Here is a 13,777-nt window from a genome sequence, read left to right as displayed (position 1 = left end):
CTGCATGAGGGAATGCAGCCATTTGGCCCAAACAATTATTGACCCCTGCCTTAAAGTCATATCTCCCTTCAGCATTCACTTCAGTACAGTAGGTACTAGGAAAAAACAAACAGCAAATAACAAAATACAGCAAAACCAGTTTATTTTAAACTCTCACCTCAAACATTTAAATATCATATAAAAACATTTTGAAACTTTTAGCAGTTTTCTAGACTCAAGTGTGGGTAGCTACTGGAGTTTTTGTGGGTGGCTGCTTTGGGTTTGTTTTTTAACAAAAAAACAACACCCCACCTTCATTGATGGTCTCTCTCTCTCATCAACATAGCTCTTCCTAATTTATGCCCTTGTTTCCAAATTGGAGGCCAGCTCAATTCTTTTAGCACCCTCTGGTGGCCACTTAACAGATTGGCTCTTTCAATCATTGCTCGAGAGGCAATGAAATCCTGATAAAGTCAAAAAATAAATGAGATTGGCGAAAAAGCAGCACCCAAATATACTGTTTATTCCTCAGATCTGTGGCGCTCCAGATGTTGTTGAAATCTAACTCCCATCATTTGTCATCATTCACTGGTGGATAGGATTGATGGGAACTGGGGTCATAGAATCACAGAGTTGTAAAGGGCCCCAAGGCTCATCTAGTCTAACCCCCTGCAGTGCAAGAATCTCAACTAAAGCATCTGACTGATGGCCATCAAAACTCTGCTTAAAGACCTCCAATGAAAGAGAGCCCCCTGCCTTCTGAGGGAGTTCATTTCACCATTGAACAGCTCTTGCCATAAGAAAGCTCCAGATCGTCATCTACTTTCTCATATCTTGAAACCATTGTTTCAGTCCTAGCCTCCAGAGCAGAAGAAAACAAGCCCTTTAGGTATTTTGAAGACAGCTATCAAATCTTCTCCCAGTCTCTTTTCCAGGCAAAATATACCCAACTCTCAACTGTTCCTGATAAGGCTTGGTTTCAAGACTCTTGATCATCTTGGTTGCCCTGCTCTACATGTTTTAGCTTGGCAATATCCTTGTCCCCCTTCTTAGACAGAGTTACTGAGTGGGTGGTCGCAGACCAGATCCATTTTCTTGGAGGAAACTGATTTTCTAGATCCATTTCAATCAGTGTTTAGGCCCACCTTTAGCACAGAAACCGCTTTACTCGCCCTGTATGATGACTTTTGTTAGGAGAGAGACAGGGGAAATATGTCTTTGTGAATTTTCCTTGACTTCTCAGTGGCTTTTTATAGCATCAGGCATGGTATCCTTCTGGAGCGGCTGTCTGAGTTAAGGATGGGCAGCACTGCTTTGAAGTGGTTCTGGTCCTACTTGGATGGACGTTTTCAGACTGTGATGCTTGGGGTGTGCTGTTCAGCCCCATGGAACCTTCAATATGTGTTCCACAGAGTTTGATTTCATCCTCCATGTTGTTTAACATCTACATGAAACTGCTGAGTGGGGTCATATGGAGTTTTGGAGTACTGTCAGCAATATGCTACTCACACAAAACTCTACTCCTTTACATCTGCAAATGTGGCAGTGGATATGCTGGATCATTGTCTTGCCTTGGTAATGGACTAGATGAGAGCCAACAAAATGAAGCTCAATCCAGATAAGACTGAGGCACTGTTAGTGGGTGGTTCACTAGACCAGGATGGGAGGTTTCCTGCCCTCTAAAGGAGTAGGAACGTAGCCGTGGAGGGTACTCCTGGACACACTGCTGTTGCTTGAGGCTCAAGTGGCCTTGGTGGCATAGAGTGCCTTCTATCAGCTTTGGCTGGTGGCCCATCTGTGACCCTATCTGGACAGGGATAACCTAGTTTCTGCTATAATAACCTCTAGGTTAGATTACTGTCACACATTATGCATGGAGCTGCCTTTGGAATTTGGAAGCTTCAGCTGCTGCGAAATTCAGCAACCAGGTTGCTCACCTGAGCAAGACGGTTCGAGGATATAACACTAATCCTGGCCTGACTGCACTGGCTACCAATTAGTTTCCAGGCCCAATTCAAAGTCCTGGGTTTGACCTATAAAGCCTTAAGTGGCTCAGGAGCGCAATACTTCAAGGATCACCTCTCCCTGTATGAACTGACCCAGACTCTGAAAGCGTCATCTGAGGCCCTTCTTCATGTGGCCCCTTCTCAAGAGGTCTGGAGGGTGGCAACACGAGAATGGGCCTTTTCTGCAGTGGCTCCCCATCTGTCGAATGCTCTCCCAGGGAGGCTTCCCTGGCATCTTCGTTACATATCTTTAGGTGCTAGGTGAAAGCACCTTTGGCTGATTAAACAATTTATGGCCTTTTAAATGTGTTTGGGGGACGAGGGATTATTGGGTTTTTTTGTTAATATGTTATATATATTGTGTTTCCATTTTTTATTTTTATGCCGCAAACCACCCTGTAATCTCTGGATGAAGGATGGTATATACATTTAATACATAAATAAATAATAAATTTGCAGGGCAGCCTTTTGCAAGAATGAACTAACAAGAGTAGTATTTTTAAAAGCCAGGGCTGGGGAAGCCCTTCAGAAGCTGCCAGACTCCAACTTCTATCAGTCACCCAGCATAGTTGATGGCATGATGAGAGTTGCAGTGCAGCTCCATCTGGAGAGCCATGGGTTCCTATCCCTGCTCCGAACCATTAAAGCTTCTGCTATAATAAATCTGTTCATTTATAAATGTAGCTCAGGATATCATTTTAATTTTTACATGTAACAGACAGGTAGGGACTGCAAGAGGGGAAAAAACACGTATTAGAAAATCAGCTTTAAGTGCTCCTGGAGCAGATATGAAAAGTGCAGGCTTCTGTCCAGAATGCAACTCATGCAGAGATAAACCAACTTCTGTCAATATAATCCAACCATTACTTCTCCATCTTCAGTTTGGGGGGCAAGAGTCACATCTCTCATGCAGCACTCATGATCTAGAAAAACTTTCCCCAGAGTGGTGGCATGCAGATATTTTGGACTACAACTCCCCTTGGCTATGCTGGCTGGGACTGCTAAGACCAAAATATCTGGAGGGCACCAGGTTGGAGAAGGCTGGTTTACAGCAACAGCAGACCATGCCTAGCTCTTCCTCCATACATTTCAGGGAGAAGGTCCATAAAAGACAGAGCAGGAGGCTCCAGCAGCAAAACACAGCATTCCATCCCCATAATCCAGTAACTTTTGCTACTAATGGCGTGAGTCATGTAGAAAGCTTTCCAACTCCAGTCATTATTTTAGCCGTTCTACCACCAAGAGCAAAGTTTAGCTGAACCATAATCAAGTGAGTGTTCAAAATACATATTCTGGGAAGAGGGTTCACCCCACCCACTACAAGCTTTTTAGCCCTCCTTCAGCAGGAGAGGATGGCAGAAATCCCACACAGCAGTCAAGAGTTTCCACAGATCATTCCAGCTCTGTGGCTTCAGCAAGAGGTAAAAATAAAAGTTTGGGAGGTGTCAGGAAGACCTGTTTCTCTCTTCTGCTGGCATTTCTAGGAAGCAGTATTCAGAGCCTGTCCAGGGAAGAATAAGCCAAAACTAGATGCAGGTTATTTTGGGACATGGCCTGGCACACCCTCTCCTTAGGCTGCTAAGCTTCTGTGCTCTCCAAAGCACAGGCTGTACTCTTTGCCACCCAGGGGGTACAACACAATGAGAAGGTGCCTACAAGGGAGTTGGGTGCTCCCCTGCAGGGTACTATCATATCCTATCATAACATTTTGTGCACGTTTTCCCACTGGAAAAGAATTTGGGGATGATTATACAAAACCTGACATATCAGGCAGGAGTAGGAATCAGCCTCACAGCAAACAGCCTTCAGCCTAATGCTGCCTCTCAACCACTGACCAATCAATCAAATGAAAAAAGGAGAGGAGCAAAAGGAGCTTGTGGCAGTGTTTCTGGAGGCCATAAGGTGCATACAGAGAGAGGTCAGAATGTTCCAGCGGACAAGTTCAGCAATGGAGAAAACGAACGATTACTGAGTAGGAGATGGCGGTGGCAGCAACAGCAGCAGCCAGATCAGAGGAGGCTCCTAAGAAGCCATGCCAAGCAGAAACCCTCCAACGAACCCTCCAGTCAGGAGAACATTCTTCTTTAGAAAGGAGATCACCTGAAAAAGAGAAAAGACAAGTCTTATATTGGTCCCTATTTGATTTTCAGAAGCTACATGTTGCCTCCTGGACATGCATTGTGGCTGCTCAAGTGCCTGACAAAAAGACACCCCCACATTTGCAATTATAAGGCGGAAGCAAGCATAAGAGCCCCGACTCTGTGGGCCACTGGTTGTGCAGGCCTACTCAGACCAGAGTCTTCAGAAGTGAGAACTGTCTCTGGATTCTGCCTAGAAGCTATCAACTGTACTTGAAATCTGAAATCTGCTGCTGACAAACTGGCTCTCCCTTCAGTGTACCATCTTGATTTTGTTACAGCCATACTCGGTAAGCAAACACTGTCTGCTCTCACACCTCCCTCTCAATTTAATGCAAGGATGGGGAACCTCCGGACCTCTATCCTGGCTTAGAGTTGTATTGAACCAAAGGCTAACTGTTTCAGAAGCTTTGCTAACGCCATACTGGTAGTCAAGATAATCCCATAATTAATTGGTAGCTGCTGTAACAATGAGCTCATATATATGTTTATATTCACTTGTTTTGATATATGTTACCGTATTTTTCGCCCCATAGGACGCACCGGCCCATAGGACACACCAGGTTTTTTGGGAGGGAATTAAAGGGGGAAAAATTATTCCCCCCCCCCAGGCGCTTGCGGGGCGGCAGCGGGGAGAAGCGCTCTTCTCCCCGCCGCCCGCCTTCAGACCAGGTCTGGGGACAGCGGGAAGGCGTGCTGCGCCTCCCAGCTGTCCCCGGAGCTTGCGGGGCCGGCAGCGGGGAGAAGTGCTCTTCTCCCCGCCGCCCACCTTCAGACCAGGTCCGGGGACAGCGGGAAGATGCGCTGCGCCTCCCCTCTGTCCCCGGAGCTGGCGGGGCTGGTGGCGGGGAAAAGCACGCGTCTCCCTACCGTCAAGCCTCCAAACCACATCGGGAGACAGCGGGATGGCGGTGTTCCGTCTCCCCGCTGTCCCCCAACCTTGTGGGGCTGGTGCTGGGGCTCTCCTGAAGCCTGGAGAGCGAGAGGGGTCGGTGCGCACCGACCCCTCTCGCTCTCCAGGCTTCAGCGAAAGCCTGCATTCGCCCCATAGGACGCACACACATTTCCCCTTCATTTTTGGAGGGGAAGAAGTGCGTCCTATAGGGCGAAAAATACGGTGATTGGCTTGCTTTGATGTGATCCTTATCTGTGGTCTTGGAGTGCAGGGCTCTGAGCCCAGAAAGGAGAACTATCTGTAAGGTATTTGCCACCTATGCCCTCATCTAGCCAGGTGAGATGATGTGTGCTGCTTTGCTGTATAAAGAATGTATAAACATTTGCTTGAGTGTGGATAAGTCATCTCTTATCTCTTTTCCCACATCTGCAAAGGCTAGGAGAACTGTCAGGCTGATTTGCTGTAAGTCTACCCCTTCTTTAGTAAAGCACCAGAACTTACAACTCTGGCATTTTAGGCAACCAACAGATTCTTGGGCTGTTCACAGGAGGTTGAGAGAGCTTGTTGCTGTTATTGATATTATTGCTGTATCTTTAGTTTTAGATCTTATGATTTACATGGAAATTGTTTCCATTTGGTTATGTACTTTTTGATGTTTTTTATTGATTGTTTATGACTTCTGTTATGTTTGTAATTATGTCAATCTTGTCATGTTGTAAGCCGCCTTGAGCATAGTTTCAACTATGGAAAGGCAGCATACAAATAAAATGATGATGATGATACACCTGCACCCAACCAGTCCCAGAAGCCCTCCTTTGGGCCAGTAATCCAGAACAGGAGCGATGGGAGTTGGGTGTCTAATAATATCTGCAGGTCCCCCATAACATATTTAATAATTTGTGCCCATCTCCTCTTTACTGCACAGTTATCACATCAAACACTTTTTCCTACTCAAAGCTTTGCTGCTAGCCTCCCATATCTCTCCAACTTGCCCACCAGTCTCACCTCATCCATTTTGCTCTTCACTTCTGGTGTCAGCTGATTGGTGGTGCTCCCACGAAACTTCAGCTGTTCTTTGGCTTTGCTCACATCCCGCTCAACCATTTGCCAGTCCACTTTGATGTAGCCTGTGTGGTTTGCAAGCTGGAGTAGAGAAAATGTTTCCTGAAGCAAAACACTACACGTCTAGCTGGATAAATATTTATGGACAGCATTGCCCATTTCTTGTACCCCATCCACATTGCTACATAGCAGCTCAAAGCAGTAGCCCCAGGAGAACTGCCCTTCCAATGAGTAGCAGCTATTGAGAAAAGCAGTGAACAAAACAGCATTTGGAGTCAAGGACAGCAGGAACCTAGGCTTCTTTAGTGCAGGTGTGTGGAACCATTGACCCTCTAGATGTTGCTGAACTACAACTCCCATCAACCTCAGGAAGCACAGTCAATGGCCAGTTATGATACAATCTGTAGTTGAGCAGCATATTGAAGGCCAAAAGTTTGACACACCTGCTTTAATGCACTGGCCTTCAACCGGTGAATTGGGAGTCAGTACTGGATCACAGCTTGATCTAAGGTAGATCACAACAGCAGCACTTACCACTATATAAGTATATGGTGTTTTGTTTTTGTTTTTTAAACCCAGTCAGTCAAGAAATGCATGAACAAGTTACAGATGCATCCCAGGTCTGAAAAAGTTAAGAATTACTGCTTAATGTGTACAGAATACAATTGGCTGTCCAGCAGGAAGACTGGTAATCTAACACAAAGAATCAGAACTGCAGGGCTCTGTTGGCCACACAAACCCTGGAATGGATGTTTTAAGAAAAGCCTGGATGAATCAAACAAATATAACCAATGCCAGTACTCGGTAAGACTGAGCGATTTTGGGGGAGTCCATGGATGATTGAAGAGCCCACTGAGCCAGTGCATTCCCCAGTACACTCTAGCAGTTGTTCTTCTATCACATGGAAGACCTGCATGGAAGCTGGAATAGAAGGCACAGAAGCAAGTATGGTTCAAACGAAGATCATTTTTTTGTGTGAGCACCAAGCTTAAAATAGAGGAGCTGTTCCACTGATGCTGATGTTTAAAATTAGCAGTGGATTGGCTTTGCTGCAAGTGATCATGTGTTGCTGTTGATGCTATCAGAATCTTCTCCAGTGGCAACCAAAACTCTATATTGCACAAACCAATGTTTTAGAAAAGAAAAGAAAATCAGAGATCCTTTGATAATCCAGCTGGAAGACAAAAAGGCTTGCTATCATCTTCTCTTTTTATATTAATATTTACAGAGGCCCTATATCTTTAGCACAGGAGTGGGGAACCGTTGACCTTCCAGATGCTGCTGAACTACAACTCCCATCAGACCTAGCTAGCATGGCCAGTGGTAGGAATTGGAGTTAAGTAATATCTGCAGGGCCGAAATTTCCTCACACCTGCTTTAACAGATCTATGATAGGCAGATATCAAGATATGATGCATTACCCCACAACACACACACTGGGTTGAATCTAGGTTTTAGCCAGAGTAGACCCATTGAAATGAATGGGCTCAAGTTAGCTATGCCCATTAATTTTAATGAGTCTACTCTGAGTAGGACTAACATTGTATACAAGCCACTATGTCTCTAGACAGAAAACTTCACTTGTAGCATTTCAGCCAGATATTTCAATCAGTCCAAAGACTTCAGGGCAGCATACATGGTTCTCCCACCTCCCTGTTTATTCTCACAACAATCCTGCAAGATGGGTTCATCTGAGAGCAAGATGGGTTCATGGCTGAGCTGGGATTTGAACCTTAGCCTACGAGGTCCCAGTTCAACACCCTAGCTACTGTACTGTGCTGGCACTCCATTAAGTGCAACAACCTGTCTGTAGGCTGCTGAAATGCCCAGAGTCTCTATAAGAACAGCAACACACATTATTTGCAAGGCATGGCATAGCACCAGATTCAGCAATATGCAGCTGCAGCAACTGCGAACTAGATGCTGCCACTGCCAGGAATATTTTAAAGCTCTGCCAGGGAATGATGAAGAAACTACAGCTGAGCCAAAATGCTGCAAATGATGTTTATCCATTTCCCCCCCTCTTCCCCTACAAGCAAAGACTCGTCACAGTGCAGAAATTTCCCTATTTTTTTTTTGTAGTGGATACTGTTCACCACCATCAGAACAAATTTGGGAGTCCTGCTAAGTATGCAAAATGGTGCTTAAGCTGCCCAACACAAATAGTTGTTGCTGCCACTTTCAGGGATTGTCAGCTGAGAAAAATACATTAGCAGAAAAGAAAGCCACCGCTAATGGTGGGCTCTATCCTGGAGAATATGGTGAAATCAACCACCATCACTCAAAATTTATCTGCCCACAAACAGGGTGGAAAATATCAAGAGGCCATTTGGCACAGCTATAAAAGGAACTACCAAAGTGTTCCAACTTGAATCTCCTGCACAGGCAAGCCAGTGAACAAGAGGCCCCAACTAGGGCTGGGTTGTGGATGCTGCCTAGACATCCCATTAAACCACTCATGTGAAAAAGATGAGTCACAGCTGCATGCAGTTTTCTGCAGTTAAGGCAGCCAAGATACCTCACTCTACTGGTCAACTACTCCCAAATCCAAGGTAGGCAACCACCAACCTGAAGCAGGAAGAAGCCACCTCCCACAGCAGTCGCCGCCAGTTTCCCAACCTTCTGGAAGATGAAGCCAGTGCACCTGCAAATCAAAAACGGGGATAATTCAGGAAAATTACATCAACTATACAGAATAACTGACAAGGCAGCTCCATCTGCAGTAAGTAAAAATGGCAATCTGTAGCACAGAGACTGTGTTACTACAAGAGTTGGGTGAATTTGCTGTCCCCTTCCCCTGCCATCTACCACAAATGCAGCCAATGTACAGCACTGCCTCACCATCCAGTGGCGCCTCCGATTGCCAGCTGGGTTGCTACGTTGTACTTCTCTGCACTGGACCCTGAGTTGGGTGCAAAGAGCTTGCGCCACCATGGCTGGTTTTTTGTGTACTTGGTCAGATCCAGCACGTCATCACTGCTTCGCCCTACTGCAAAATCAAGAAAAAAGACATGAGCAAGGAAGAAGATAAAGCCCATTGCTGAACTTCTATCCTATTTGAGCAAGGCCCAACTGCTGCCCAATTGTTGCCTACTGTAGACAGAGGAGCAGAAGGAAGCTTTCACCTGTTATTTAAGCAATACAAGTAGGGCTGGGGAATAAGGGCCCTCCAGATGTTGCTGGATACCAACGCCCATCAGCCCCAGCCAGGACAGACAGTGACCAGAGTTTATAGCAGTTGGAGTCTTACAACATCTGGAAGGCTACAGGTTCCTCACCCCTGCAAGGCAGCAACCCTAAATAACACAGCAAAACACTAGTAGAACCTTAAACTTGAAATATTTTTGTATTTGCGGGGGGGGGGGCTAAATTGCTGGGTTTTTAAAATAAGAGATAACATACAAATTCGCCCTCTATCCACACCGTCAACAAGAGGAATTATAGCACATTCAATCTTTAAAACACCAGGTTCATCTTTTACTGATACAGTGGGATGTCTCTGCGTCACATTATGATTTATCATAAAGATGCCACCTGAAACTGCCTTATCCTGAGCCAGTCCACTATTCTGTCTAGCCTAGTATTTTCCACTCTCAACAGAAACTTTCTAAGACTTCAGCTGAAGGCCTTTCCAAAAGCCATTATTCAAGTTCTTTTTCACTACAGATGCTGGGGATTAAACATGGGGCCTTCTGCGTGGAAAAGTCTATGCTTTAGCACTGTGCAATGGCTTGCACCCTTGTCAAATGATGTCTGTTTGAAGATCCTCAAGGGAAGAGCTGTAGCTCAGTAGCAGAGCATCTACTATGCAGGCAGAAAGCCCCAGGTTCAATCCTTGGCATCTCAAGGTACGGCTGGGAAAATTCTCCCTGCCTGAAATCCTGGACAGCCGCTGCCAATCAGTAAGGGTAGCACTGAGCTGGATGGACAGACAGACAGTATCAGGCAATTTCCTATGTTTCATCTTAAGGAGGCTCAATCTATAAGAACCACAACACATGATACAAAAGGCATGGCATAGTACCAGGCTCAACAACACACAGCTGACAGGTAACTGATAAACAGCTTTCCATCTGGTTGCCTGTAGCACATAGCATACCCTCCAACATTTCTCCAATGAGAATAGGGGTGTCCTAACTCCATTATTATTATTATTATTATTATTATTATTATTATTATTATTATTATTATACTATTTATACCCCACCCATCTGACTGAGTTGGAGTTGCCCCAGTCACTCTGGGTGGCTTCCAACATACATAAAAACATAAAGCATCAAACATTTTAAAAAACTTGCCTATACTGTACAGGGCTGCCTTCAGATGGCTCAGGGGTCAGATCACTGACCATACCCTCTGATGAAATAGGGATGTCCAAAGGGACATTTCAGAATCAAATCAGAAACTGCAAATCCTTCTGCAAATCCTGGACTGACTGTCCGTGGAAAATGGGGACACTTGGGGGGTCTGATTAGTAGGAATCACTTCCATGAGGGGGATTTGTGAGGAGTCTTTCAAACGCTTCGGGGTCTCCATCCCACAGCCCTTGCTTGCCCTTTCAGGCTGTCCACGGGTCACAACAGATTAACATAGGTAAAAGTTTAGTAAGACGACCCACGGGTACGTGGAGAACCTGTGCCCCAAGGTCCCCTTGTACCCCTCGCCCAGCCATCAAGGTCACCCAGTGAGCCAGCCATTCCATCTGCCCTACCCTGCAGGGTTCTTGTGGTGATGGTGATAACATGGACGGGGACGGGATTATCCCGAGATCACTGGAACAATGGCGGGGCACCAAGTGGCATGTTAATAATAGCAACTCACTAGGGCGGTAGAGATGGAGGTTTCCCCGGGGAGGAGATAACTAACGGGCAGGTTCTCTCTCCTCTCTCCCCCACCCCCAGCCAAGCGGAGTGACGTCACTCCAAAGGTTCCCGCGCGGCGAACGTTAGCGCCTCTCACCCGGCATGATGTCGGCGGCCTTGCGCTGCTGCTGCTGCGCCCGCTTCTTGCGCTTGGCCTCCTGTTCAAGGCGGAGGAGGGAGGAGCAGGAGTGGGCGCTGCCGATGCGTGACGGCGACGGAGACACGCCCAGCTCCAACCCCAGCTCCTCCTCCATCTCCTCCTCCAAAGGGTTAGCAGGCCCCGCCCCCGGCCTTCGCCGCCGCGCGCATGCGCGTTCGCAGAGGAGAGGCGTGGGTTAATCCGCGCCGCGATATGTTCCTCCTCCTCCTCCACCGCCACCACCACTGAACGCCTGTGGGACACGTGAGGAGGCGGAGCCTGATTGTTTGATCACCTAGGTAACCACCGGAGGTTAGAGGCGGGAACGTCTCAGACAGTTACCGCCCCCTCCGACTTTCCTCCCCCTAGTTATTGCTGTAGGCTCCAGTTCGTCATGCTGAGGGGAGGAGCAAAGGGCTTAGCGGGTTTCTGAGTGGTGCGGCCTCCTGTTACTAGAGCGCGGTCCTTATTATGCGCCCTCCCGTGGATCAGGCTGCTAGTACACTTATCATTCTGGCCGAGAGAGGACCTCTGAGCATGTACAGACGTTCTACCACCCCAAAAGAGCTACAGTGCCCATAATAAACATGTGCAGAGAGAGTTTAAGAACACAGGTAATGTAAACGCTTACGCGGGTGGCGCTGTGGGTTAAACCACAGAGCCTAGGGCTTGCCGATCAGAAGGTCGGCGGTTCGAATCCCCGTGACGGGGTGAGCTCCAGTTGCTGGGTCCCTGCTCCTGCCCACCTAGCAGTTCGAAAGCACATAAAAGTGCAAGTAGATAAATAGGTACCGCTCCGGCGGGAAGGTAGGCGGCATTTCCGTGCACTGCTCTGGTTTCTCCAGGAGTGGCTTAGTCATGCTAGCCACATGACCCAGAAGCTGTATGCTGGTTCCCTCGGCCAGTAATGCGAGATGAGCGCCGCAACCCCAGAGTTGTCCAAGACTGGACCTAATGGTCAGGGGTCCCTTTACCCTTTTACTTTTTAAGATCCTGGAATGGCGCACAATTAGTTACACAGCTGCTCTTCAGTGACACATAGCCTCTGAGCATGTGGAGAGGTTTGTTTGTTTTTTAAAACCTTAAGGGTGTAATGCACCTCAACAAATGCAGAGTTTATTTATTATTATTATTTTTAAAACCTTTTAAAGAACACAGACTGTGAACATGAGCAGAGTTATAACTTTCCTAAAGGAACCAGCTTCTTGTTAAGAAGGTGAACCCCACCTAGACCTAAGGTTGCGATTCTGTACACACATATTATGGGAATATGCCTCACTGAACTCGGTGTGACTTTCTTCTGAGTAGACATGTATAGGATTGTGTTATGGAAGTAATGAATCCTAAATGAATTGCCATGTAACACTGTAACCTTCAAGGCAAGCAAACAGATTTTTTTTTTAATTGTGTCATTTGTGTTGAAAATATTACCCTTTTTACAGTTTTATGCAAGGAGGTTGTCCACAACAGCAGTATATGAGTAGTTTAAATAAATACCAGAATAAAGAAGGAAGGCCAGTGTCATCTTAAAAAGCAATTTATTGAAGAATGATATGCTTTTTGTGTTTTTCTGACCTGTGCTCAACAAAAGATCTAAGCATTGCACACAGGATTTAAATGTTGCTCTTTTTAAAAAAACAAAAACAAACAGTCAAAATTCTAGCAGACTGGCAAATCTAATTAATACACTGATTTCTGGAGAGGGCTCAGCTAGTTCAAGGGACACAATACCTTTTATATTGGAACAATTAATTGAGTTTCACCCAAGAGTTTCTCCAACAAGCTCTTAGAAACAGCACCTCCCCCCCCCCCATATCCAGCTATCCTAGGCTCACCAACAGTCCTGGGCACTTAGCTTGTGGGAGAGCTCCCATGTTGGAGCTGTATACGCTTAGGCTAGTTGCAATTCCAATCATCATTGGTAGGAGGTCTTAGCAGCTGCAGAACCTGATGCCACAGGAAACCCAGTAATCAGATGTAGCTGTTGGTATCATCTGACAGATCCTACACCAACTACTGAGCATCCTGTTTACACCGGATATAGAGTGCTTTTCCTAATCTCCTTGAGAAGAAAACGATCAGGCTAGATTAAGGGAGGTCAGTTTCCTGTTAGACACAGCATAATGAGAAAGAGGCAACATATTGCAAAAATAAATAAATAATGAGGGAAAGGGTCACATTCTGTAAATATTAATATCAATCTGCCAGAGTGCAACAGAATATACAATTAGAACCCTTCAGCTGAAAAGAAGATTGCACACAATCCCTCTGTCCTCAGCCCTGCTTGGTATGATGGGTTCTTCACAGCTCGGAGAAAAAGCATTAGTGCACCTGCTTGCCCGAGTGCTCCCCGCTGCAGATCCTCTTGAGTGACTGAGGTTGTGCCTTCCTTCCTGCTGCAACAAGAAACACAAGACAGATAAACATCTGTGATGATGATCAGACGATATGCCAGCCTGCATGGAGTTTCCTCTGCCAGGGAGAGGAAGAGGCCAGCAGCCTGGTTCTTAAAATATGCACCCGGTCACAGTTCATGGGACAATTTTTACTACTTTCCTTTACAAATCAAGACTAGAGCACTCCACCACAGCAGTATGAACTGATGCTCAAGAATAACGCACACAGTTTGTCTTTAGTCTGCCTTTCAGGCTGTGAGCTAGAGGAGGGAGGAATATAAACATGTTACCAGCAGTACT

At 46.2% G+C, this 13,777-nt stretch overlaps 2 protein-coding genes across 2 annotated transcripts in view; one reads left to right on the top strand and one right to left on the bottom strand.

The window, feature by feature from the left end:
* Positions 1-2,670: 2,670 nt before the first annotated feature.
* On the bottom strand, positions 2,671-11,229 carry FUNDC2 (FUN14 domain containing 2). The gene is made up of 5 exons (XM_053374729.1): positions 11,040-11,229; positions 8,922-9,069; positions 8,649-8,724; positions 6,024-6,161; positions 2,671-4,085 (listed from the first exon to the last, which is right to left on the bottom strand). The coding sequence occupies exons 1-5, from the start codon at positions 11,194-11,196 to the stop codon at positions 4,008-4,010; spliced, it is 597 nt and encodes a 198-aa protein (XP_053230704.1). The 5' UTR covers positions 11,197-11,229; the 3' UTR covers positions 2,671-4,007.
* A 269-nt stretch (positions 11,230-11,498) lies between these two features.
* Positions 11,499-13,777, top strand: part of F8 (coagulation factor VIII) — a 79,754-nt gene continuing 77,475 nt past the window's right edge. The window contains exon 1 of the mRNA XM_053374721.1: positions 11,499-11,695. The gene's annotated coding sequence lies outside the window, so the exon portion shown is untranslated. The remainder of the gene's footprint in view (positions 11,696-13,777) is intronic.

This window comes from Podarcis raffonei, chromosome Z (genome assembly GCF_027172205.1).
Source record: "Podarcis raffonei isolate rPodRaf1 chromosome Z, rPodRaf1.pri, whole genome shotgun sequence".
Taxonomy (NCBI): domain Eukaryota; kingdom Metazoa; phylum Chordata; class Lepidosauria; order Squamata; family Lacertidae; genus Podarcis; species Podarcis raffonei.
This window is presented reverse-complemented; position numbering and strand designations above follow the sequence as displayed.

Bases quoted from the DNA above. Each gene is read 5' to 3' on its own strand.
- FUNDC2 (XM_053374729.1), bottom strand. From the start codon at position 11,196: ATGGAGGAGGAGCTGGGGTTGGAGCTGGGCGTGTCTCCGTCGCCGTCA. The intron at 9,070-11,039 runs GTGAGAGGCGCT...TTGATTTTGCAG, and splicing joins GGCCGCCGACATCATGCCGG to TAGGGCGAAGCAGTGATGAC. The intron at 8,725-8,921 runs GTGAGGCAGTGC...TTTGATTTGCAG, and splicing joins ATCGGAGGCGCCACTGGATG to GTGCACTGGCTTCATCTTCC.